Source organism: Malus sylvestris, chromosome 10 (assembly GCF_916048215.2).
Source record: "Malus sylvestris chromosome 10, drMalSylv7.2, whole genome shotgun sequence".
NCBI classification, from domain to species: domain Eukaryota; kingdom Viridiplantae; phylum Streptophyta; class Magnoliopsida; order Rosales; family Rosaceae; genus Malus; species Malus sylvestris.
The window spans coordinates 10,938,927-10,963,180 of record NC_062269.1 but is presented as its reverse complement, the minus strand read 5'-3'; the positions used below and the strand labels follow the sequence as shown (position 1 = coordinate 10,963,180).

The window sequence follows — 24,254 nt, the reverse complement described above, 5'->3', positions numbered from 1 at the left end:
ACGTCACGAACAAAATTATTTTGTGTTGTACAAAGTTAATACTAACTAACTTCATGTGCGTTTTTTCAAAATAAACTTAGTTTACTGTTCGAGGATTAGTTGGATTTTGCACATGGCTGTGAAAGCATATGACTGTGGTCCAATTGATTCTTGAATTATCCCATTATTTGGACAGTTTGAGAATGCATAGTTATGCGGCGTAGTTTACGGTTCACAGATTAGGTTTTGGTCATGGGAATTTCGGTCATAGTTTTTTACATTCTTCGAGTGCCTGATATGTATTTTTTATCTACATTGTGCACTTAAAGAACTGTAGAGAGATGGTGCCAGAATTGTCTCACGTCAAAATCTAATCCGATGGAGCAATAAACAACGTCACGTAACTGTGCATTCCAGAATGTGGATATGAAATACTGGTTATTACTATTTGCAGGGTTTGGGAAACACTATAATTATAAGGGAGGTTTTGCCGAAATTTCGGCAGAATTTTAGAGTAGGTTTGACTAATTTTATTTTTTTCTTTTCCAGCTAAGAAAAACACCTAATGTCCTTGCCAATAGTTGAGGACAACGAAGGTCACCCAGGTGATCAACGATTGTATCACGATTAGATAAGACTAGTGGTGTAGCACTTTGGTCCACGACGTTGGACAAGTCATTTGAACCTTTTGCCCTATACGGTGGAAATCTTGGCGGGTCATGCCGGAGCATCAAAAGGTAGAGGTTCGCGATTGTTTATCAGTAAGTATCCAACTATTTTATATTTGTGTGTGTGTGTATATATATATATATTATACTAATAAATTATGCAATATTTAATACTATGTTTATATTTGTTAAATTGTAGACATACTACAATTTCGACAACATTAACGAGTCCATGGCCGCCCACCTAAAGAGGCTCTTCACTGACCTTTACAAGCAGTGTAAGAGTGAACTCCACAAATGATTTAAGTTGTTTAATGATCTGAGGGTCGCTCCCCTAAAGGGTGTCCCTCTGCAATTGGAGGAACGCCTAGAGGACTGGGCGTGGCTCTGCTACCTTTTTCAGGATAAGTCCTCTATGGTATGTCTGTTATTACGTCTTAATTAACTATTGTTTTTCTAAATTCTTATGTTAATTAATTTTTTTTTATATTTTCTTCAAATATTACAACTAATACGTTCATTTTGTGTGCAAAAAAAGAAGGCGAAGGCCAACAAGATCAACCGAGACAAGAAGACTCGACCAATCGGGATCGAGGCCTTTCTCAAATAGGATGGAGGCTCGACGGTAGGTAATAAAGCTTTTCATATTCCAATTGTTATATGTGACAAATATTTATTTCTTTTTTGCGCACTAACATTTTTCTTAAGTTTTTATGTTCCAGGATGATTCAAAACTCCCCGAGATCGACGTCTTCAAGGACATTTATGTTCAACCAGGGGATGAGTTGACCGAGCAGCTACATGTCAGTAGAGCTAAACTCTTGTTACTCTCTTACACTTCCAACTATTTTAAAAACTAAATTAAATATTAAATATTAATATTTTTAATATTTCCTTTCTTTTTGTCACAGGCAACGATGGTAGAGAAAAGCCAGTTTATTCTTCAGGAGACAACCTCCTAGCTTCCCCTGGACACTAGGGTTGAGGGCGTGGATCTGCCCGAGGATGCAGGGTTTCGAATCCTGATAGAGACCTTGGATTAAACCCTTGATCGGAGATCGAGGAAGTTTAGCTGGGAGATGGGGAATGCCCGGGAGCGAGACACTGGGCCTCTTTAGCGACACGTGTAAAGGGCGAAGTCACAACATTGACGTAAGAAGTGGGCAACCTAAGGAGTGAACTCATGTATACCTAGAGTTAGATGTTGCTGATCGTACAAACCCTCAGCTTGTCCCACTAGGTGTTGCCCCGTCCACTTCTGAGTCCCGCTACAAGGAACAGAGCTAGAACCTCAATCAGTCGACCTTTAAGCCTTTCCATCAGCCTGCCACCGTCGACGCAGTAGACTTGTCAAACCTTTTTATTTTAGATTTTATGTTTCCCTTACTTTTAAAACTTTTGAAATTGTACGTACATTTTTCTTTGTATTATAAATAAAACAAATTTATTCATTATTGCCACAATTTAATTATAAAAAAAATGTAATTAACTTTTTTATAAATTATTGTTACAATTTAATTTAAAAAAAAATAAAATTGTTGTTTTAATTTAAAAAATGTTTTCAGAACCCAAAAGAAAAAAATATGTATATTAAACTTTACGCAATGAAACCTTTCGTCGCGTAACAGTAAATGCCACAACCATATTCGTCGCGTAACAGTAATATCCATACGACAAACTTGTGATAATTAAATAACGTTAAAATTATGCCAATTTTGTTTCGTGAATGTATACTAGATGAAATGTTTCGTCGTGCGATTGTTTACTAATGCAGCTTTTTCGTCCCCATGAGTAGAATATGACAATAGACTTTTGCCTTGTTGTATTTCACATGACAAATTAAGGTCTTTGTTATGTTACATTTAATGCCACGAATCAGTTTTCAACGCACAGTCATTTGTTGCGCAACAAATTTCATTATTTTGTCTCGCAATTTTTTTTTTCAAGGCCTTTGTGCGACGAAGATATCTTCACTTAATATCTTAAGCGACATAATATTACTTTCTGCGACCAACTGTCCTTCGTCACAAAAACTGTAAAATGTAGAAGTGAATGTTGACCAAATTCGCCGTACGAACTAGTTATTTCCTCAGGGCAAGGTTTCGTAGGGCAACCCTAATTTTCTGATGGCAGGTGAGCTTGTAACATATATGGAACAATATCACACAGTTTTTGCGAATATATAGTTACGTGCCTGAAATGACACTAAATATGGGACCATATTTCAGTTTTTTTTTTGTTTTGTTGCTTTTGTATATAAGAACTAATTAACTAAATTGTGTTCTAGAATTAAGATAATTCAAATCTGTTCATTGATTGATGGCAGTACTAGATGAAGGTGTTTGTTTCCATGAACAACAACATTTCGGACAAATGGATATAATTTGTATAAATGGTACTTGATTAATAGCTCATTCCTCATATCTAATTCTCCCTCTCTGTGTTAAGTGATCTCTTCATTTCTCTCTGATAAGTTATCTGTTTGTCTCTCTCTCTCCCTCTCTCTCCCTCTCTATCTATTCATTTATCTAGCTCTATAGAGATGGAGATGGCTGACCAGAGAGCAGAAAATAACGTCGTCTCCGGCCAACCCCAGAATAGTATTGCAGACTTTGATCCCCCAAAGAAACCCAAGACAAAGAAGTTCGCTGTTGCCTGTGCCGTTTTGGCTTCAATGACGTCTATCTTACTGGGTTATGGTAATTGTTCCTTAAAACTGATGGATATTGTTAGTGGTTGTAGTTCTCAAATGATACAATCATTCTCCACTCCTGTTCTTATTCGATTAAAAATATTATCTTACTATTGCAATCCGCCATTCTCCGTTCCTACTCTTTTTGTTTTGGAAGAAACTTCTCCACCTGCGACGCATGCTTATTTCAAATTTATTTACAGATATTGGTGTAATGAGTGGAGCGTCTCTCTTCATCAAAGAAAACCTCAATATCAGCGACGTTCAAGTTGAAGTTCTTAACGGTACCTTGAACATATACTCTCTCATTGGCTCTGCCTTGGCCGGTAAAACCTCTGACTGGATTGGACGCCGGTACACCATAGTACTTGCCGGAACAATCTTCTTTATTGGAGCTCTCCTCATGGGTTTTGCCCCGAACTACGCCTTCCTCATGTTCGGTAGATTCATTGCCGGAGTTGGAGTTGGCTATGCTCTCATGATAGCTCCTGTCTACACCGCCGAGATCTCTCCGGCCTCGTTTCGTGGCTTCCTCACATCTTTCCCCGAGGTTTGTTTCATTACCATGTTATATTATCATATAATATAGTAACTATTTTTGTTATTAGCCAAGGTAAAATGTTTACGTAAATATAAGCATCTAAGTATTTGAAAAAAGTTATGCTTGCGAGACCATATATTTATATCACATTTATGTATCATCTCATGTGACACGTGGTGCATACAATGAACATTCAATAAGATAAAATCATTAATTGATATGGCATTTAAACCATCACTTGCCACGTCCGAAGGTATAAAAATATGGTAAAACAATGTGATATTCTAACAATTTCCTCGTAAAAAGTAGGGGAGTGCTATTCACACACCCCTTTTTACCTCCCACACACTCTTGTTAATTTTTGTCCGCTGGTCTTCTTCAATTCATTCCATTCGACGGCAAAAATTGAGAGAATGTGTGAGATGGTAAAAAAAAGTGTGTGAATACAACCACCCAAAAAATAGTGCTAGGGAGACCAGATATTCATAGCACATTAGTGTATCATCTCATGTGGCAAGTGACGTAGACAATCAACATTCAATTAGATAAATTCATTAATTAATGTGACATGTACACATCGCTTGCCACATTAGATAGTGCACAAATGTCATATAAAAATGTGGTCACCCTAGAATTTTCCTGAAATATCTACTGGGTGGCGCTATCCACACCATGTTTTACTTTCCATACACCCTCTTAATTTCCGACCGCAAGATCAAATGAACTAAAGAATATCAAAAGACGGAAATTAACAAGAGGTGTGTGAAAAATATTAATGGTTATGTAGATAGTACCACCCTATTTATTGTTTCGTAAACCTCTCACATGCATGCACGTGGAGTTTATATTAATAGAATTGATCATTTTGAAAATATGTAGGTGTTTGTTAATGTTGGTATATTACTGGGGTACGTATCCAACTTTGCCTTAGCCAAGCTCCCAATCCACTTGAACTGGAGGATCATGCTCGGCATTGGCGCAATTCCCTCAGTTTTTCTTGCCCTCGGCGTTTTAGCCATGCCCGAGTCACCACGCTGGCTCGTCATGCAAGGGAGACTCGGAGACGCCAAGCGAGTACTAAATAAAACATCATCTTCTGAAGAGGAATCGCAACTCAGACTAGACGAGATTAAAGAAGCTGCAAGAATCCCCAAAGACTCAAAGGATGAGGTCGTTCAAGTTTCTAAACGCAGCCAAGGTGAAGGTATATTGAAGGAATTGCTCCTCCGCCCCACACCGGCCGTTCGCCACATTTTAATAGCAGCCCTTGGTATCCACTTCTTTCAACAATTGTCGGGCACAGACTCTGTGGTTTTATACAGCCCCAGGATCTTCGAAAAGGCGGGAATCACTTTTTACAATGACAAGCTACTTGCAACCGTGGCTGTTGGATTTGTCAAAACCATTGCAATCTTGGTGGCAACATTTCAAGTTGATCGATTCGGACGTCGTATTTTGCTTTTGAGCAGCGTGGGTGGAATGGTAGTTTCTTTTACGCTGCTCGGTGTGGGTCTTACGGTCATTGATCAATCCCACAGCAAGGTTCCGTGGGCCGTCGGGTTATGCATCGCCATGGTACTATTCATCGTCGCTTTTTTCTCCATCGGGTTGGGACCCATCACGTGGGTCTACAGCTCTGAGATCTTTCCGTTGCAGTTGCGCGCGCAAGGGTGCAGTATGGGGGTGGCCGTAAATAGGGTGACGAGTGGGGTCATCTCGATGACTTTTATTTCATTGTATAAGGCCATCACGATTGGTGGGGCCTTCTTTCTTTACGCGGGAATTGCTGCTCTTAGTTGGGTCTTCTTTTATACGTTGTATCCAGAAACGCAGGGTCGATCCCTTGAAGATATGGAGGTCTTGTTTGGTAAATACCACAAGTGGAGAGAAGCCAATGCCATGCTTAACAAGACTAAGCAAGCTGATCATGGTTTTGGTGATGACAACAAGGCTCAAATCCATTAGTAAAAGAAGGGCAATGCTTAATCAATGTTTAATGCACTTTATGATGATGAATCAATTCCTTTATCTCATATATTTCAGTTATATGCAACTGTACTTACATCTATAAGAATAATTTTCATTAAGAACCAAAAACTTGTTTGGTACGTAGTGAAGTTTAAAATTTTGAAAACTTTTGGTTTTCATCTTTAGTGAGACATAGATCTCGAGCAATCACTCCAGCCATTATATTAAATTCTGAACTTTTAAGAAGAATAATGCCAAGAAACCAAATTTTCCAAACCAAATTTTGTAAACCAAATTATACGGTTCTTTATGGTTGGATTATTACTTAAGTGTTGATTAACATGCTTAACTCCTATTGATGATACATCATTTGGTTTGCAAAATTTGGTTTAAAAGTTTGCTAGCTAGCATTATCCTTCTAAAAAAAATCACTAAACACAGCACATGAAAACCCTAGTCTACCTAGACATCCATTGACTTACCCGTAAACCCTCACCCTCGCTTATCGACTCTCCCTTTATTCTTCTCTCTGATCCTAGCATCCTTTCTAACATTTTCTAGTGGACACAAAATCTTCATCATCAAGATCGATCGAGCACACAAGTTCTATGCTCACTCTCACCTTTTGGGAAGGTTCAAAGTCTCAGACATCTTATTTTCTTTGTTAGGTAACAAGATGTTCTATCGATATGTTTGGTAGATGTGTTTAATATATAATTGTTTTTTCTGTTAGAACATTTAGTTAATTTAGAATCTTCTCTGTAATTGCAAGAAGGTAAATTTTTATAGTAATTATTTTAGGAATTCGTCTCAACAATCTAGTTTTTAATAAAACTATTTTCACTCCCTGTCTGCATCATTATTTTAAATTCATTATTTTCAATATGGAAAATATTTTCATACCCACCCACCCAATCAAATCAATTTATTGAGTATCTCAAATTGAAGGTAAATACCGATCAATCATTTCTCCTATTCTTTCTATTCATTTATAACATTTGGGCATTGGTCTTAGCTCCCATAATTCCACAACATTCTACCATCATCATAATGATTGTAGTCTTGACTGTTGTCCTCATAATTTCTACCATCATCAGTAGATGTGCCATGCCTTCCCTTTCTAGCTGTGCATTTCCACTTGCTCCAAAGCCAAATGAGTGCAATCATAACCCCATTTACTGCTGAGTGTTGATGACAAAGCAAAACACCAAACAAGTGCATTTACTTTCTCATTTTATTAGCCAAATCTGCTTAGCCCTTTTCTGAACCTTTCAGTGTTACAATGCCCATAACTTCTTCTAGAAAAATGATATTAACAATCCGTGAATTTCTCCAGAAAATAGACATCCGTAGCTTTCCAAGCATATAAGGCTCATTTTCTCATTCATTCTGAGCTGTTCGTAACATACTTCCAAAGTCAGCTAATCTGCACAGGCAGTTTTGACGAATTTGTTACTTAATATCTCACTTGTGCTACTTTTCTTTTCATTGCTTGATAAATCACACAAAACACAAAAACATAGTAAATAGCTCAAAAATATAAGGAACTAACTAAGAAAAGACAAGTGAATTTTATGTAAAATATATATAAATATGAGCTTATCACTAATCGACTCAAATTAGACTTAACTAGACTTAAAAACACTAAACTAGACTCTTATGACTCAAAACTGACTCAAACTACTCAAAACAGCACAAAATAAGCAAACTGACACTAAGGATGACTTTGGACGAATTCTAAACTAGAAAGACTCAAAACATTAAAAAGACACCAATTGGACATATTCCAACCTAAGAACATGAAATATAAAGGGGGTTTTTGGTTTTGACGAATTTAAAACTTAAACTAAGTTACTAAACTAATTGCTACGAATTTAGGGTGTTTTAAGGGTGAATGGCTAGCTAGAGGATCCTTCACCACACATGACACATACGTATGCGAATTGATTTCCAGTTACTCTTCCTATAAACCATGAATGACAACGCCCCCAATTAACCATGAACAGCACTAATTAACCCTCAGATTTTCCTATGTTCATTAAATTGGACTCAGCGTCACAACCAACTTATTCTTATCAAGTTCCCTACACGAACAACATGATAGAGATACATATCAAAGATCATTAAGTTCTATGAAAATCGTAAGCATTGACAACGCATTCGTACTATGAACAACATAATACTCCTGCCAGGAATTCACTTAACACGATCATGACCAGTGACCTCCACTACTTGTAAATATAAGTTTGTAACTATTAGGTGAAACTCCCTTATATTTTAGCATCAAATTCATGCATGCAAACTAAGTATGCATCCTTAATCAACATACAAGAACAAGTTCTGAATTAAACAGTTAAGCAAATTGCATTCACGATTCATGGAGTAATAACTGAAAGTAATCAATTCATATGCAATATATGTTCATGGCTTTGAATTCGCCTCTAGCCAAAACAAGTTTAGTTCCTCATGTTTGCAATTAAAAAAAGATAACTTAAATTAAACATTGAAAATAAAGGATAGAAAACACCTAAGAACGCTCCAGCAATCCAATCTTGAATGGTAGGGCATGGCAAAAGGTCTCCTTTCCTTTCTCCTTGCAAAGCTGCGGCACAAGAGTGATTTTTGTGGTGATGGATGTGTGATGCGATTTTGTGGTGAAAGATGGGTCAATTTTCAATTGTTGCAGCATAATGTATTTATAGGGAGAGGGAAGGCACGGCAAGGGTGTGAAAGAAAGGGATTATGACTCCAAATTAGCAAGGAAAAGGGACACTTCTCATCGAATTCCAGGGAGGAAAAGGAGTAGTCTTTGCATCAGGAAATATAGCTTCTAGAAGGGCTAGGTGCAGCACCAATTTAGGGATAGGGTTTGGCTCCTAGAAACCTGATTTGTAGGTATCCTAATCTGAAAATATGTCCCCCTTGCAGCTGGAATTAAGGTAAGATAAGATTAAGATAAGATAAGATAAGGTTAGTTTGGATAAGATAAGGTTGGATAAGGTTTTGGATAATGTTCCTTCTTTTTAGCTGATTCCTTATCTTCTTTGTCTTGAATTTATTTTCTTCATCTCTTCAACATATTCCTAGCCTCTTGAACTTCAAAAACGTCCACCCACCATGCTCCATTCATATGTTATCCATTCTTGGCCCACAACTGCTCCAAATTACTCCAAATTGCACTTTCTTGCCAACTTTGTCATTTGGACTTACAAACACACGAAAATAGTTTAAATCACTATAATAAACAGAAACTAGCTATGAAAATGCAAGAAAACAAGTTAACTAAGTCGCATAAATATGCTCCTATCAAATTCCCCCACACTTAGCTTTTGCTAGTCCTCGAGCAAAACGAAACAAACAAAACATAACATAAACCTTCCAACATTCGCCTCGGGGATTTGATAGGAGCATATTTATGGGACTTAGTTAGCTTGTTTTCTTATTTTAGTATTTTAAGCTATTTTCCTGTGTTTGTAGGTCCAAAAGGTTAATGTGGCAAAGAAGTGCATTTTGGAGCATTTTGGAGCAGTTTTGGGCATGGAATGGATAGCATAGGCTTGGAGCAAAGGGTATGGACGAAATTGAAGACCTAAAGATGCTAGGATTCCTAATTGAAGAAGGATTCCTAATTAAAGAAGGATTCCTAGTTGAAGAAGGATTTGATGCGTAAAATAACTAAACACACAAATTAAACCCTCTTTTTATCAATTGTAGTAAAGTATGTAAGTAGGGATTGTTCTAGGCCGGGGATTAGGAGGGATTGCTAAATCACTTGGAAACTGACTTGAAAACGTAAAAACAAAGTTTAAAACACTAACTAGACTCAAAGAATGCAAAACTATACTTTAAAACACTAAAACAAACCAAAAGACTCAAAACAGTCCCTAAACACTCAAAACTACCTTAAAAACACAATCTGGGCAATTTTGGGACTCTCACACAAACTTGGACAAATTTTGGTTTTCTAATGAACTAAAACACTTAAAAACATAATCTAAGACAAGTTCTAATTAATATGACTCAAAGAAATAAGATGGGGTTGATTTTCGACGAAAATAATTAAATTAAGACAAGAACAAAGTAAACAAATTCTTAGACAAATTTGGGTGAATCAAAACACTCTAACACACAACCAAAACAGAAATTAAACACTTTGAAACAATAAAGTAAAAGGGGGATTTTGGTTTTAATGAATTTGAAAACAAAACAACTTTGTAAAACAAAACAGATTGTAAGTGAATTTGAATGAAACTTATGGATGGAAGATTAGCTAGGAGGTTCTTCTCCACATATGTCACACTTGCATACAAAACGATTTCCAGTTGCTTTTCGATAAGCTATGAATACTCAACGCCCCAAATTAACCGTGAATTGCACTAATTAACCCTCAGTTTTTTCCACAAGTTATTAGGTTGGATGATTGCATACGACAACCCAAAACATTCCCTACAAGTTCCCTACATGAATTGCATAATAGAGATACAAGCAAGAATCATTAAGTTCTATGAAAAACATAAGCATTGACGAGGCACTCGTTACTATGATTTGCATGAAACTTATGCCAAAAGTTTACTTAACGTGATTGTGACTAGCAACCTTCACTACTTGTGAATATAAGTTTATAACGATTAGGTGAAACTCCCTTATATTCTAGCGTCAAATTCATGCATGAAAATTAAGCGTGCACTCTTAACCAACATACATAAATTAGTTTTTATATGAACGGATGAGTAAATTGAATTCACAACTTATGAATCACAACTAGATGTAATCAAATCATATTGCAAGTATGAACATAGTTTCGAATCACCCCCTAACTAAGAGGGGTTTAGTTCCTCATACTCACAAAGCAAAGATACATAAAATTAGACATTAAAATCAAAGGAAAGAAAACACCTAAAATGCTCCAACTTGGTAGCAAGTGCATCCAAGATTCCTCCTTTCCCTTGCTTGCGGCAGATTGGGTTATGGACAGGTTTTGGGTAGTTTTATGATGTAGAATGGATGGGGAATGGTATGGAAGGGTTTAGGGTGAGTGTGGAGGAGTGTTTGATGGTTGGAGGGTGGTGGAGAACTAGGCAAAGAGGGTGGAAGAAGGTGGAGTGGCTGTTATGTTTTCTAGGCACTAGAATGGTGTTTTTGGGGTGTTTTGCTTCCTAGGGTGTGTATGGACGAATTTTTGTGATAAAATGATGAATATGGGGGATTGTCCTTTGGCCAAGGGGTGTAAACATGTATTTATAGGCCCCAAAAACCTTAGAAAATCAGGTTAGGTTAAGGATGAAATGCATGGCAATTTGTGTGTGTGGTGTGCAATGGTCCAAGGGTGAAAATGAAGTAATGATGCAAAGTGTGAAGGGTAAAATGGAGTGGTGTTGTAGCTAGGGAGCATGAATGATTGTGTACATTACATAGAGTTGGAAAGGGAGGTGAAATGTGTCAACAAATGGGTCAAAGGTGCAACAACATGTGTTGCACATGGCATTGGATTCCAAATGTGAATGATGGAGCATCAATTGGTGCATGCAATGGATGTAAATGTTGTCTAAAATCTAATGAGTGAAGGGAACAAGAGGTATCAAGCAATTGAGTGTAATAATTAAATGAATTGAAGCATGAAATTAGAAATTATGTAGGGGACAAGAGTGATCAAGCATGGCATGGAATCCAAAGGGAATTCTATGTGGTTTGCATGGCAAGGAATGCAAGTTAGGGTGACAGATTTTTGGTCTGTTTTCTTCATCTTTTGGACCATAATTCTTCATATTCTTGGCCTCTTTAGTTCTCAAATTCGTCCATCCACTTGGCCCATGCATTTGCTATCCATTACAAGCCCGAAACATGCTCCAAAGGCCTCCAAAATGCATCTTCTTGCATACTTTGTCCATAAAATCTGAAAACACACGAAAATGACTTTAAACATTAAAATAACTAAGGAAACACGACATAAATGCACAAGAACAAGCCAACTAAGTCGCATAAATGTGCTCCTATCAGGATTCCTAGAAGAATAAGGATTCCTACTCAAAGAATGACTGTTAGCCAAGGTTTCCTACTTTGGTTTTGACCTTTCCTAATCCTAATTTATCAAGGTTCCAGCTGCAAAGGAGTGTCCTAAATATGTTAGGACACTTAATTACATATTTCCCTTTCCTTTTCATCCTTGACGCATAAGGGGACTCTCCCCTTTCCTATTTTATGTCTTAAAAACACATTCCCTTTCTTTCCTAAACCCAGCCGCACCTTCTTCCCTTTTCTCTCTTAAATTCTGACAATTAAATTCCTTTCCCTTTTTTTGCCACATATCCCTTTAGGTCTCTCTTAGCTAAGTTCTAAACTTTTCCTATTATTTTCTGAGTACCCTAGCCCTATAAATAACATATTGCCGCACCCTTTAGGTCTCTCTTCTCTTCTCCTCAGCCATTCCATCCACCTATCTACCTATCCATCCTCTATCACCCATCACCACAGATTCTCTACACACCCTAACCATCTCTACATAACTTGCCGTAACCCTTAGACCATCCATTCACCACTCACATCCTTGTGCCACATATTTGCAAGGAAGGAGGATTGCTTGGAGTTGTGCTAACCATTCAATTTGGATTGCTGGAGCATTCGAGGTGTATTCTACTTTGGTTTTCAATGTTTAATTTCAATTGTTTCTGTTTAATTGCAAGTATGAGGAACTAAACCCCTTTTGGCTAGGGGGAATTTCAAAGCCATGAACATATTTGCAATATGAATTGATTACTTCTAGTTGTGATTTCATAAATTATGAATGCAATTTACTTAACTGTTTGATTCAAAACTTATTCTTGTATGTTGATTGAGACACTTAGTTTGCATGCATGAATTTGATGCTAGAATATAAATGAATTTCACCTAATCGTTACAAATTTATATTCATGAGTAGTGAAGGTTGCTAGTCACAATCGCGTTAATTGAATTCTTGGCACACGTATCATGCATTCATAGTTACAAATGTCTCTTCAACACTTATGATTTTCATTCAACGTAATGATCTCTGATTGTATCTCTATTATGCATTCATATAGGGGACCTTTGGAGAATGATTTGGGTTGTCACATGCATTCATCCAATTCAACGAGTAAATGAAAATCTGAGGGTTAATTAGTGCATCACAGTTAATCTGGGGTGTTGAGCTTCATAATTTATTGAAAAGCAATTGGAAATTGATTCATGTACAAGTGTATCATGTGTGGAGAAGGACCCTCTAGCTAGCCCATCACCTATATTTTCCCCCAATTTTCATGCAAATTTGTCTAGTTCTAGTTTCTGTTTTATTTTTACTTTATTTTCGTCCAAAACCCAATCCCCCTTTACTTTAGTGTGTCTAATTATTTAGAATCTTTTTTCGTTTGTGTTTTTAAATGTTTTGAGTCAAGTAAAAGTTAATTTTCGTCAAAAGTCATTCCTAGTGTCTAGTTTGAGTCTATTTGGTTGTTTTAAGCTGTTTTAGTATTTTAAGGTTGTTTTGAGTCTTGTGAGTCTTGTTAAGTGTTTTTAAGTTTATTTTTATGTTTTTAAGTCAGTTTAGAGTAGATTAGCAATCCCTCCTAATCCCCCACCTAGAACGATCCCTACTTGCATCTTTACTACAATCGTCAATAAGAGGGTTTAATTTGTGTGTTAGTTTATAATACATCAGGATTTCCAATGAAACATGACATGCTAAAAATCACTACTCATATAGATTTTAGCCATCCTTACCCTCGAGCTCATACTTAATCGCAGTCACCACTCACTAACTCATATTTAATCAATTAAACAATGTTTTGAATGTAGTAACATGCCTTAGAGAATTCCCTCAATTCCTCACTAGTTATACTCTCTATTTTCATGCAGATTTTCTGACTACACTCCCTATACTAGGTATATGTGAGAACATTGATGTAAACATGTAGACTAGCACTCGCATATGTTATAATCAAAGAAGGCACTGGTGTGGAATTATTAATGCATGTATATATATAATCTCATGAATGGAATGCCACTACTTAGAAGCAAGAACCAGGGATTCCATATGCTCGTACCAATTTCAAACTCGACAAATTGAAACACATAACATCCAAGATACAAGTCAACGGGTTGTAATGGGGCTAAGGTATTGGCTAACAAAGAAAGGTTAAGGATAAACAAAGGTTCTTAAAGAAATAGTAAGCAAAGTAATGAAATCAACACTTAGAATTCACTTTTCAATGCGGCAACTAACTTTAAACACAAAGGGAAGATTCACTTAACAGTTAGGGCCGGATTCAAACTTTTGGACCCTTTCTTTAACAACCAAAACTTGTAAGTTCATTCTCACTTATTTTGAACTTTTTCTCTTTTTCTTCTTTTCTTTTCCACATTTTTTTTCTTTCTTTTCACGATTTTTTTCTTTTTTTTTCGTTGGAAATAACCTTCCCCCACACTTGTTTTTTGCAAAATGTTGATCAAAAGGAATTCCCTCTAAGTCATGCTCCACTACACTTTAAGAACAAGGGTATGGATAGTTCTATTCTAGGCTAGGTAAGGATAATGTGGCTAACAAAGAAAATAGGCTAATTAAGGCTCAAAGGGCTTAAACCTACCAAACATATGCAAGGGATTAAGGCTTTTTGGCTATGGTGGTAACTACTAAACAACTTCATCTTGTTATATGTTATGCGCTCAATTTTAAGCTTTGAATGAAAAGGGCATGAGTTCTAGTATTTGGAACTATAGTAATGAAAACGCATTCTAAGTAGCAACCAAGCAAAGAAATAATGAGATCATGCAACGACTTTAGAAAACAAGAAATCATAGATTAATAACTCTCCAAATAAAGTATAGGCTCAAGTCTCTCAGGGTTGTAGCATTAGTTTGAGTTCCCTCCTTCAAGCATGTTACAAAAATTGATTTTTTTTCTTTGTGATTACATGTGAATTCGTTAATGGCAACTACAACCAAGTATTAACCAAAGAGCATATCAAACTTCCATCCATGTTTGTAACTTTCTTTAACAGTCATGCAATTAAAAACCAAATCCTCATCATTGTGTTGGAAGGTACCCTAAGAAACAAACACACAAAAAACGACTCTAAAACGATTCTTTTTTGGTTTTTTCAAAACTTTTTCTAAATTTTTTTTCTAATTTTCTTATTTTTCTTTCAAAACAAATTTAAACACTTAAAAACACACTAAAAACACTTAAAAACAGTGAAAACAACTCTAGAGGTGCTAGGTGGTAAAATCCCATGAAAATGAATGAAAAACACTTTGTTTACCCCCCCCCCCCAACACTTAAACTAAACATTGTCCTCAATGTTTCAAACAAAGACTCACACGCAAGCAAGCAAACAACACAACTAACAATTATGACAATCATGGCAAAGTAAAAGCAATAAAGAGCAAAGTTTAGGAATGCAAATCTAGTTATGGAGCCGGAGGTTCCTAGGTCTTCTTTATTTGAACGCATGGGTTGCCTCCTAAGAAGCACTTGCTTTAACGTCTTCCAGCCGGACGATACCTCCTTTTAAGCTCCATTAGGGCCCACGACATAAAGTGGTATTTCCTCCACAACATGCTCCTTGAAACTACCATGCATTGGATCTATGAACGGAAGGGGATAGTAATCCTTCCTGATTGTGGCGTTGAGCTTCCTAAAGTCAATGCAAACTCTCCCACCAACTTGAATTCGATTTGGCACCTGAACCAACGAAGGTAACAACCTATTAGTTGAAATGAGAATTGGAATTGGAATTGCTTTGATTGATTCCAGTGCAAACTTGAATTGTATTCAAGAATGATTAATTCCTACTAAGTATTTTCATAAGTCAACATAAATACTTAGTGCTGCTAATCAATCACCAATGCAATTAAAATATGAAATACCTAAAGCACATGTCTGTCAAAACAATATTTGTTTTAAAACCCCATTTGTTTTAATAAAAAACATTTCAAATCCAGTCATATTAGGTCTCCCTTTCATAGCACTTATATATCCTTTTAAGGTTCATCACAATCGGATTACCACCAGAGTCTTAGGACAAAAGATCACATTTGAGTTCTGCTTGGAAACAGACCTCAAAAAATTAAGACACATACAGAAAAATAATATTTCAAAAACCATTAGTATAATTACTAATAAATCACAACATATTAATTTCTTAAAAGAAGAAATTAATCACAAACGAATTTAAGAACAGCTAACAAATAAATCTTTGCTAGAAACTATTAATAATTTTCAAAAGAAACTTATTAATAATATATGTTATGATATTCCCAACGCCTTTTGGAACCGCAAACAACACATTGTTAAACTTCATTACATAAAGGAGTTTAATGAATCAAAAATTCCAACTAAAGCCAGACCCATCCAAATGAGTCAAGAAGTCATGGAATTCTGCAAAAAAGAGATCCAAGAACTTCTTAATAAAGGAATTATTGGAAAAAGTAAATCACCATGGTCATATCCTGCATTTTATGTTCAGAAAAACACAAAATTAGAAAAAAGGACTCCCAGATTAGTTATTAACTATAAACCTTTGAAGGAAGTTTTGGAATGAATTCGGTATCCAATTCCCAACAAAAGAGATTTGATAAAAAAAGCTTTCTCAAGTAGTTATCTTTTCAAAATTTGACATGAAATCAGGTTTTTGGCAAATTCAAATACATGAATCTGATAAATACAAGAGGGCTTTTGTAACACCTTTTGGTCATTATGATTGGAATGTAATGCCTTTCGACCTCAAGAATGCACCTAGTAAATTCCAAAATATCATGAATGAAATTTTTAATCAATACAACAATTTTTCGATTGTTTACATTGATGATGTTCTTATTTATTCAAAGTCAATGGACGAACATTGGAAACACTTACATATGTTTACTAGAATAATCAAGTCCAATGGATTAGTTGTTTCTGCATCAAAAATTAAGTTATTTCAGACTAAGATTAGGTTCTTAGGATATAATATTTATCGGTCTACCATTCAACCCATTGATAAAGTTATTCAATTTGCCGATAAATTCCCAGATCAAATTACTGAAAACACCCAATTACAGAGATTCCTTGGATCATTAAATTATGTTTCAGAATTCTATCCTCACCTCCGACAACAATGCAAACCTTTATTTGATCATCTCAAAGATAATCCTCCATCATGGTCTCATGTTCATACTTCCATTGTTAAACAGATCAAATCACATGTTAAGACATTGCCCTGTCTAGGCATTCCAACTCCCAAATGATTTAAAATAGTTGAAACCGATGCATCTGATATAGGTTATAGAGGTATCCTCAAGCAATCAATTTCTTCCGAATCTCCTAAACAAATTGTTCGCTTCCATTCAGGAGTATGGAATCCAATACAAAGTAATTATAGTACTATTAAGAAAGAAATATTATCTATTATATTATGCATTAGCAAGTTTCAAGATAATTTATTGAACCAAAAATGTTTAATCAGAGTCGATTGCAAATCTGCAAAACATGTTTTACAAAAGGATGTTCAAAGCATTGCATCAAAACAGATTTTTGCACGGTGGCAAGCCATATTAAGCATTTTTTATTTTGATATTGAATACATTAAAGGCAACCACAATAGCAATCCCGATTTCCTAAAAAGAGAATTTTTGCAAGGGAAGAATGACAAACAAGAGCAATAGCCAAATGAGGTTTCCAGCCACTCTACCACCACCAGTAAAACAAGAATCTATTCTCGATTCCTCATCGGCTATAGCCATTACCAACTGTTTTACTCCCTTAGGTTCCACAGTAGGTAACTTCAGGCCAAATTATCATCAACCACGACCAAATTACCAAACGACATTAGTCAACTCTTATGATCCATATTCATCCATGCCTTATCCATCATAATCCCAATTAGCCAGCTATGCTAAAACATCCCCTTACGTCCAGAAAAATCCAAAGGATTACCTCTTCAGTATCCTTTTCAACATCAACCAAGAACAAGCACCAGAAAAAATTGCCAAAACTATATTTCCACCCAATTTTCATTATCAACCCACAGAGTCATAGAAAACCATCAAATACTACCAAGCCATTCTAATGGAAATAGAATCCATTGCCATAAAACCAATCTTCAGTAGAACCCATAAAAACAAAATTCTTTATCATTCCCTTCACGTAGGAAAATTCCTTATCGAAATAGAATGGGGAATCCCTTTGTACCACACCAAACCTCTTCATACCTAACATGTTCTCATCCCCAACAACAAATATAATTATTTTGATTACATTCAAGCTTGGACAAACATTTTTCTTCATCAAACTGATGACTTTAGTCACTCATGGTTTATTACTTTTGATAGAAATTTCAGATTGAATTTTCTAGCATGGTTTCCAAAATGGTGGTCTACTCATGGTCCAACAGCTAGTTTAGTACCAGAAGACCTAATGTAAGTTCTTTCAGCTAGTTTCCAGAAAAAATTCGACCGTAGCCGATTCAATTACAGGATTACACTTCTACCATTGTTCATGGCCAAATACAAAGTCCCATGGATAATGAAGTGGAATTATGAAGTTGAAACAGGAGAAGTCTATAGATAACTAGTCGTCAAGTGGTGGGATAAGTTCAACCATCAGAAGATCATTGACTTAGTCCTCTCTGAATTTCCCACTGATCCAATTTCAACCCCAATAGCAGTTCAAACTACACCAACAAAGGCGTTGCCATAAATTCTAGAACAATCCTTATCAGACATTAGTCCTTCATCCTTTCTCAAAGGAATATCCAAATCATCCAAGTCAACCAGTTTGAAGAAAAAATAGAAATCCTCACAACTCAAGGATTTAGCCTAGCAGCTTATGGCAGAAGTAACTTTGCTGCACAAAGAAGAACCAGGTTTCGACTCCAACTCATCAAACGTGTCGTCACAACCTCCGACCATTTCAGCAAGTCAGAAAAAGTGGGCCTATTATCAGGATTCCCAAGACCGTTCGAATTGTAGAATTTAAATGTGTAATCATCTCAAGTATTTTACCCAAGTAAATTTTACAGTATCAGCTATGTAATCCCTTCACATGAGACATCATCTGTAGTAGCAGCAATTATTCAGACAAGTTACTATTCATGAATAGTAAAACCACTTTTACTATTAATCCATCATTTCAGAAGCAGCCGCGTGATTCCACAATGAAAAGAAAATCATTTCTCCAGCTTTTACATCTCACAGCACATGCAAGCTGGGATTCCTGCTTTAGCTTCAATCATCTTCAAGACAACGAGATTCTCGGGTTCAATCATTTTAATCCATCCATCTCCAGCCTATATCAACACAACTCAGAATTCATTCAGAGCAGGCTGAAACTTCTGCGTATTCTCATACAACAGAACAGAAGACAATATTCAGTCCACATTATCCCAGTTCAAATTTGCAAACACTTAAATACTTTTAATTATCATGCCATGGATGCCTGCGAGCTCCATCCTTATTTTTCATCAACTGTAATTGCTAGTAGGCAAATTGTAAGTCTTCATTTCAAAGTTTAATAAACTTATGTTCATAACATATCTGCATCATTAATTTTAATTCACTATTTTCATTATGAAGAATATTTTTATCACGACTGATTTTCAATGCCATAAATGTCTTACTCCCATTCAGTTCATTGAGTATCTCAAATTCAAGGTAAATACCGACCGATCATTCATCATCTTCTTCTTATCTATTTGTAACATTTGGTATGATATCTGCATTCCATATCATCATAATGACTATAGTCTTGACTGTTGTCCTTATAATTTCTACCGTCATCAGTAGATAGTCGCTTCGCACCCATTTAGTGTGTGTGTGTGTGTATATATATATTATACACATTGTATCACACAAATTAGGGAATCATATTTCTATGAGGTATCCAAGCAGGTTGCTCCATGTATGAAGCTCGACGGCCACACGTGCTCTATGTCACCTTATTTGTGTTGGAGTAAAGCTAGGAAGACTAAATTTATGGACAAAGTTTTGAAAACTAAAGGACATGAAAGTTGATGATTGGTTTATTACTTATACATTGATTAACGTGCTTATTCTTATTGGTGACACATCATTTAGTTTATAAAATTAGTCTCCAAATTTGGTCTTCCTAGCATTACCCTTTGTGTTGTCCACGTGCTAGGCATGAAAATTCAGTGACACACTCTGACCCTAATAACACAAGTTACAAGGACGTAATATGCTGGCCGCCACTAAATTGACCACATGAACCCATCATAAGATGACGTCACAAGCCGACTTTGTGATGAAAGCCATCGTAAGATAATTATGATGTGAATGAATTTGAACCCTAAATTTCCTCCCGTTTTCTTTATCCCCAACCCCCCTGCCCCCAAAAAAAATATCCTAAGGTCTTGTTTTTATTTTGGTGAGATGGCCGATTCCTCCGCTCTCACAACTATGCAATGTAAGGGAGAAGGATTAAGGAAAGGTAATAATTAAGTTTCTGTGGATGTAATATTTATATTTTTGGAAAAAAAATTTTTGGTGAATCACTTACTTTGATTTGAAATTTAAGTTTTGTTTCCTCAGATATTGTAGATAAAAAAAAAACCCAGAGATCGGTGCGGTCTTAAAAGGAGGAAAGCGCGCAACGTAAGCGAATCATTTATGATGATATGAGGGGATTGAATACGACGACGAATGCGGAGCTTATGGAAGACATTCGGGGTACTAGTGCAGATCAACTGTTTTACAAAGCGGGCATCTTGGAACAATTTGCCAAAAGACCTAAAGAAGTCTATGTTGGATGAATTATCAGTAAGTGTAAATTTGTATAATAATAATTATTTTTGTTAAATAGTATATTATAACGATTAATTTGTAATTACTTTTTGTGTCAAAATGTAACTATATTATTTATGTTACGGACCAACGCTTGATGAAGTTGATCGATGAGATGTTCAGGACGCATTACCGACAGTTGTGGCCTAACATCTAGTGACATGTAGAATTACAGTGAAATCCTGACGGACTAGTGGAGTAAAAGTGTTAATTAAGTGTTGTGGACGAATAACATATGTTTATATTTATGTATTTAAGGACGATGTTTTTAATTATATCTTTAACATGTATTTGAATTAAATTTTCAGTTTAACTGATTAGTTGGTTAGTTTGATTTATTTGGTTTAATTAATTTGATTTAATTTTTTTATTACTAAATCAATTAGACAATAAACTCTTTGCTTACATAGGCTTCAAATTTTCAAATAAATATTTAAATTCAATGTCCTTTGACGGTTCAGCATTTAGGCGACACACCTGTCATCGCACGGAAATATTTGTCGCGCAAAGTGGCAAAAAAATGCAAGTAGATTTCATGCCAATTTTCAACGGTATATATTTTGCACGATTGAGATTTCGTTGCACAAAGAGTTTGTGTTTATAATCAGATTGCTTAGCTGTAAAGGTAGAAATTGCAAATTTTGCAGCAACTGCCTCTGCCACAACAAAAATTCAGCCTTCCTCCTTCCATTACTATCAAATCCATCCTCTAATACTCCCATCATCTCAATCTTCCTCATCTCTCCCTAAATCGTTCTATCCTACTCTATTCGGTATGCGACTTCTCAGTCAATCCCCTTTGTTCATGGCTTTGAATTTATTGTAATGCTTTTCTTTTCTGTAAAGATCTCGTTGACTGCTTAATTAATCTTTCCTTTCCCGCTCCTGAATGAGAAATTATTTTTTTATTCCTACGGTCTTGGCCTGAGAAAAGTGATCTCTGAAACTGAAAGCCTTGCGACTGAAAAGTTACCATTTTCGTTTTGTATTTGAAAATTTCCTTTTGAATTCTTACTGACGCCATTACATTTGTTTTCTATAGAGTTGTTGTATACGATTATCGATTGGTTAAAATATGGTGTGTCAAATTGTTTGTATATAAACTATTGTGTACGTCATGAACAAAATTATTTTGTGTTGTACAAAGTGAATAATAACCAACTTCATGCGCGTTTTTTCAAAATAAACTTAGTTTACCGTTCGAGGATTAGTTGGATTTGGCACATGGCTATGAAAGCATATGACTGTGGTCCAATTGATTCTTGAATTATCCCATTATTTGGATAGTTTGAGAATGCATAGTTATGGGGCGTAGTTTACAATTCACGGATTAGGTTTTGGTCATGGGAATTTCGGTCATAGTTTTGTACATTCTTCGAGTGCCTGATATGTATTTTTTATCTACGTCGTGCACTTGAAGAACTGTTGAGAGATGCTGCCAGAATTGTCTCACGTCAAAATCTAATCCAATGGAGCAGTAAACAATGTCACGTAACTGTGCATTCCAGAATGTGGATGTGAAATACTGGTTATTACTGTTTGCAGTGTTTGGGAAACAGTATAATTATAGGGGAGGTTTTGCCGAAATTTTAGCAGAATTTAAGAGTATGTTCGACCAGGTGATCAACGATTGTATCACGATCAAATAAGACTAGTGGCATAGCACTTTGGTCCACGTCGTTTGAACCTTTTGCCCTATACGTTGGAAATGTTGGCAAGTCATGCCGGAGTGTCAAAAGGTAGAGGTTCGTGATTGTTTGTCGGTAAGTATCCAACTATTTTATATTTATTTTATATATATATATTATACTAATAAATTACGCAATATTTAATACTATGTTTATATTTGTTAAATTATAGATATACTACAATCTCAACAACATTAACGAGTCCATGGCCGCCCACCTAAAGAGGCTCTTCACTGACCTTTACAAGCAATGTAAGAGTTAACTCCACAAATGATTTGAGCTGTTTAATGATCCGAGGGTCACTACCCTAAAGGGTATCCCGTTGGAGTTGGAGGAACGCCTAGAGGACTGGGTGTAGCTCTGCTTCCATTTTGAGGATGAGTCATCTATGGTACATCTGTTATTACGTCTTAATTAACTATTGTTTTTTTAAATTCTTATGTTAATTAATTTTTGTTATATTTTCTTCAAATATTACAACTAATACGTTCATTTTGTGTGTAAAAAAAGAAGGCGAAGGCCAATAAGATCAACCGAGACAAGAAGACTCGACCAATCGGGATCGAGGCCCTTCTCAAAAAAGATGGAGGCTTGATGGTAGGTAATAAAGTTTTTCATATTCCAATTTTTATATGTGACAAATTTGTATTTCTTTTTTGCGCACTAACATTTTTCTTAACTTTTTATGTTCCAGGACAATTCAAAACTCCCTGAGATCGACGTCTTTAAGGACATTTATCTTCAACCCGGGGATGAGTTGACCGAGCAGCTACATGTCAGTTTAGCTAAATTCTTGTTACTCTCTTACACTTCCAACTACTTTAAAAACTAAATTAAATATTAAATATTAAAGATTTTTAATATTTCCTTTCTTTTTATCAAAGGCAGTAATGGTAGAGAAGAGCCAGTCTGTTCTTCAGGCGATAGCCTCCCAGCTTCCCCTCGACACCAAGATTGAGGGCGTGGATCTGCCCTAGGATGCAGGGTTTCGGATCCTGACAGAAACCTTGGATCAAACCCTTGATCGGAGACCGAGGAAGTTTAACCGGGAAATAGGGAATGCCCGGGAGCGAGACACTGGGCCTCTTCATCAACACGTTTAAAGGGCGAAGTCACAACATTGACATATGAAGTGGGCAACCTAAGGAGTGAACTCATGTACACGTAGAGTTAGATGTTGTTGATCATACAAACCCTCAGCTTGTCCCACTAGGTGTTGCCCCGTCCACATCTGAGCCCCTCTACCAGGAACGGAGCTAGCACCTCGATCAATCGACCTCTAAGCCTTTCCAGCAGCCTGCTACCATTGACGCAGTAGACTTGTCAAACCTTTTTATTGTTGATTTTCTGTTTCCCTTACTTTTAAAACTTTTGAAATTGTACGTACATTTTTCTTTATATTATAAATAAAACAAATTTATTAATTATTGTTACCATTTAATTATAAAAAAAAATGTAATTAACTTTGTGATAAATTATTGTTACAATTTAATTTAAAAAAAAATTGTTGTTTTAATTTAAAAAATGTGTTTAGAACCCAAAAGAAAAAAATATTTATATTAAACTTTACGCAGCGAAACCTTTCGTCGCGTAGCAGTAATATGCATACGACAAACTTGTGACAATTAAATAATGTTAAAATTACTCACAATTTTGTTGCATGAATGTTTACTAGACGAAACATTTTGCCGTGCAATTGTTTACTAATGCAGCTTTTTCGTCCCCATGAGTAGAATATGACAACAGACTTTTGCCTCGTTGTATTTCACACGACAAATTAAGATCTTTGTTACGTTACATTTAATGCGACAAATCATTTTTTCAATGGACAGTCATTTGTTGCACGACAAATTTCATTATTTAGTCTCGCAATTTTTTTTTCATGACCTTTGTGGGACGAATATTTCTTCGCTTAATATCCTATGCGA

The 24,254-nt window shown here is 35.9% G+C and overlaps 1 protein-coding gene and 1 long non-coding RNA gene across 2 annotated transcripts; both read left to right on the top strand.

Moving 5' to 3' along the window:
* Positions 1-1,182: 1,182 nt before the first annotated feature.
* Positions 1,183-23,393, top strand: LOC126586118 (uncharacterized). Its single transcript, XR_007610749.1, has 3 exons — positions 1,183-1,276; positions 1,370-1,450; positions 23,211-23,393. It is a non-coding gene; the product is annotated as an uncharacterized LOC126586118 (long non-coding RNA).
* On the top strand, positions 3,190-5,845 carry LOC126586111 (putative polyol transporter 1). Its single transcript, XM_050250812.1, has 3 exons — positions 3,190-3,346; positions 3,543-3,889; positions 4,760-5,845. The coding sequence occupies exons 1-3, from the start codon at positions 3,190-3,192 to the stop codon at positions 5,843-5,845; spliced, it is 1,590 nt and encodes a 529-aa protein (XP_050106769.1).
* Positions 23,394-24,254: the final 861 nt, after the last annotated feature.

Bases quoted from the DNA above. Each gene is read 5' to 3' on its own strand.
- LOC126586111 (XM_050250812.1), top strand. From the start codon at position 3,190: ATGGAGATGGCTGACCAGAGAGCAGAAAATAACGTCGTCTCCGGCCAA. The intron at 3,347-3,542 runs GTAATTGTTCCT...ATTTATTTACAG, and splicing joins GTCTATCTTACTGGGTTATG to ATATTGGTGTAATGAGTGGA. The intron at 3,890-4,759 runs GTTTGTTTCATT...GAAAATATGTAG, and splicing joins TCCTCACATCTTTCCCCGAG to GTGTTTGTTAATGTTGGTAT.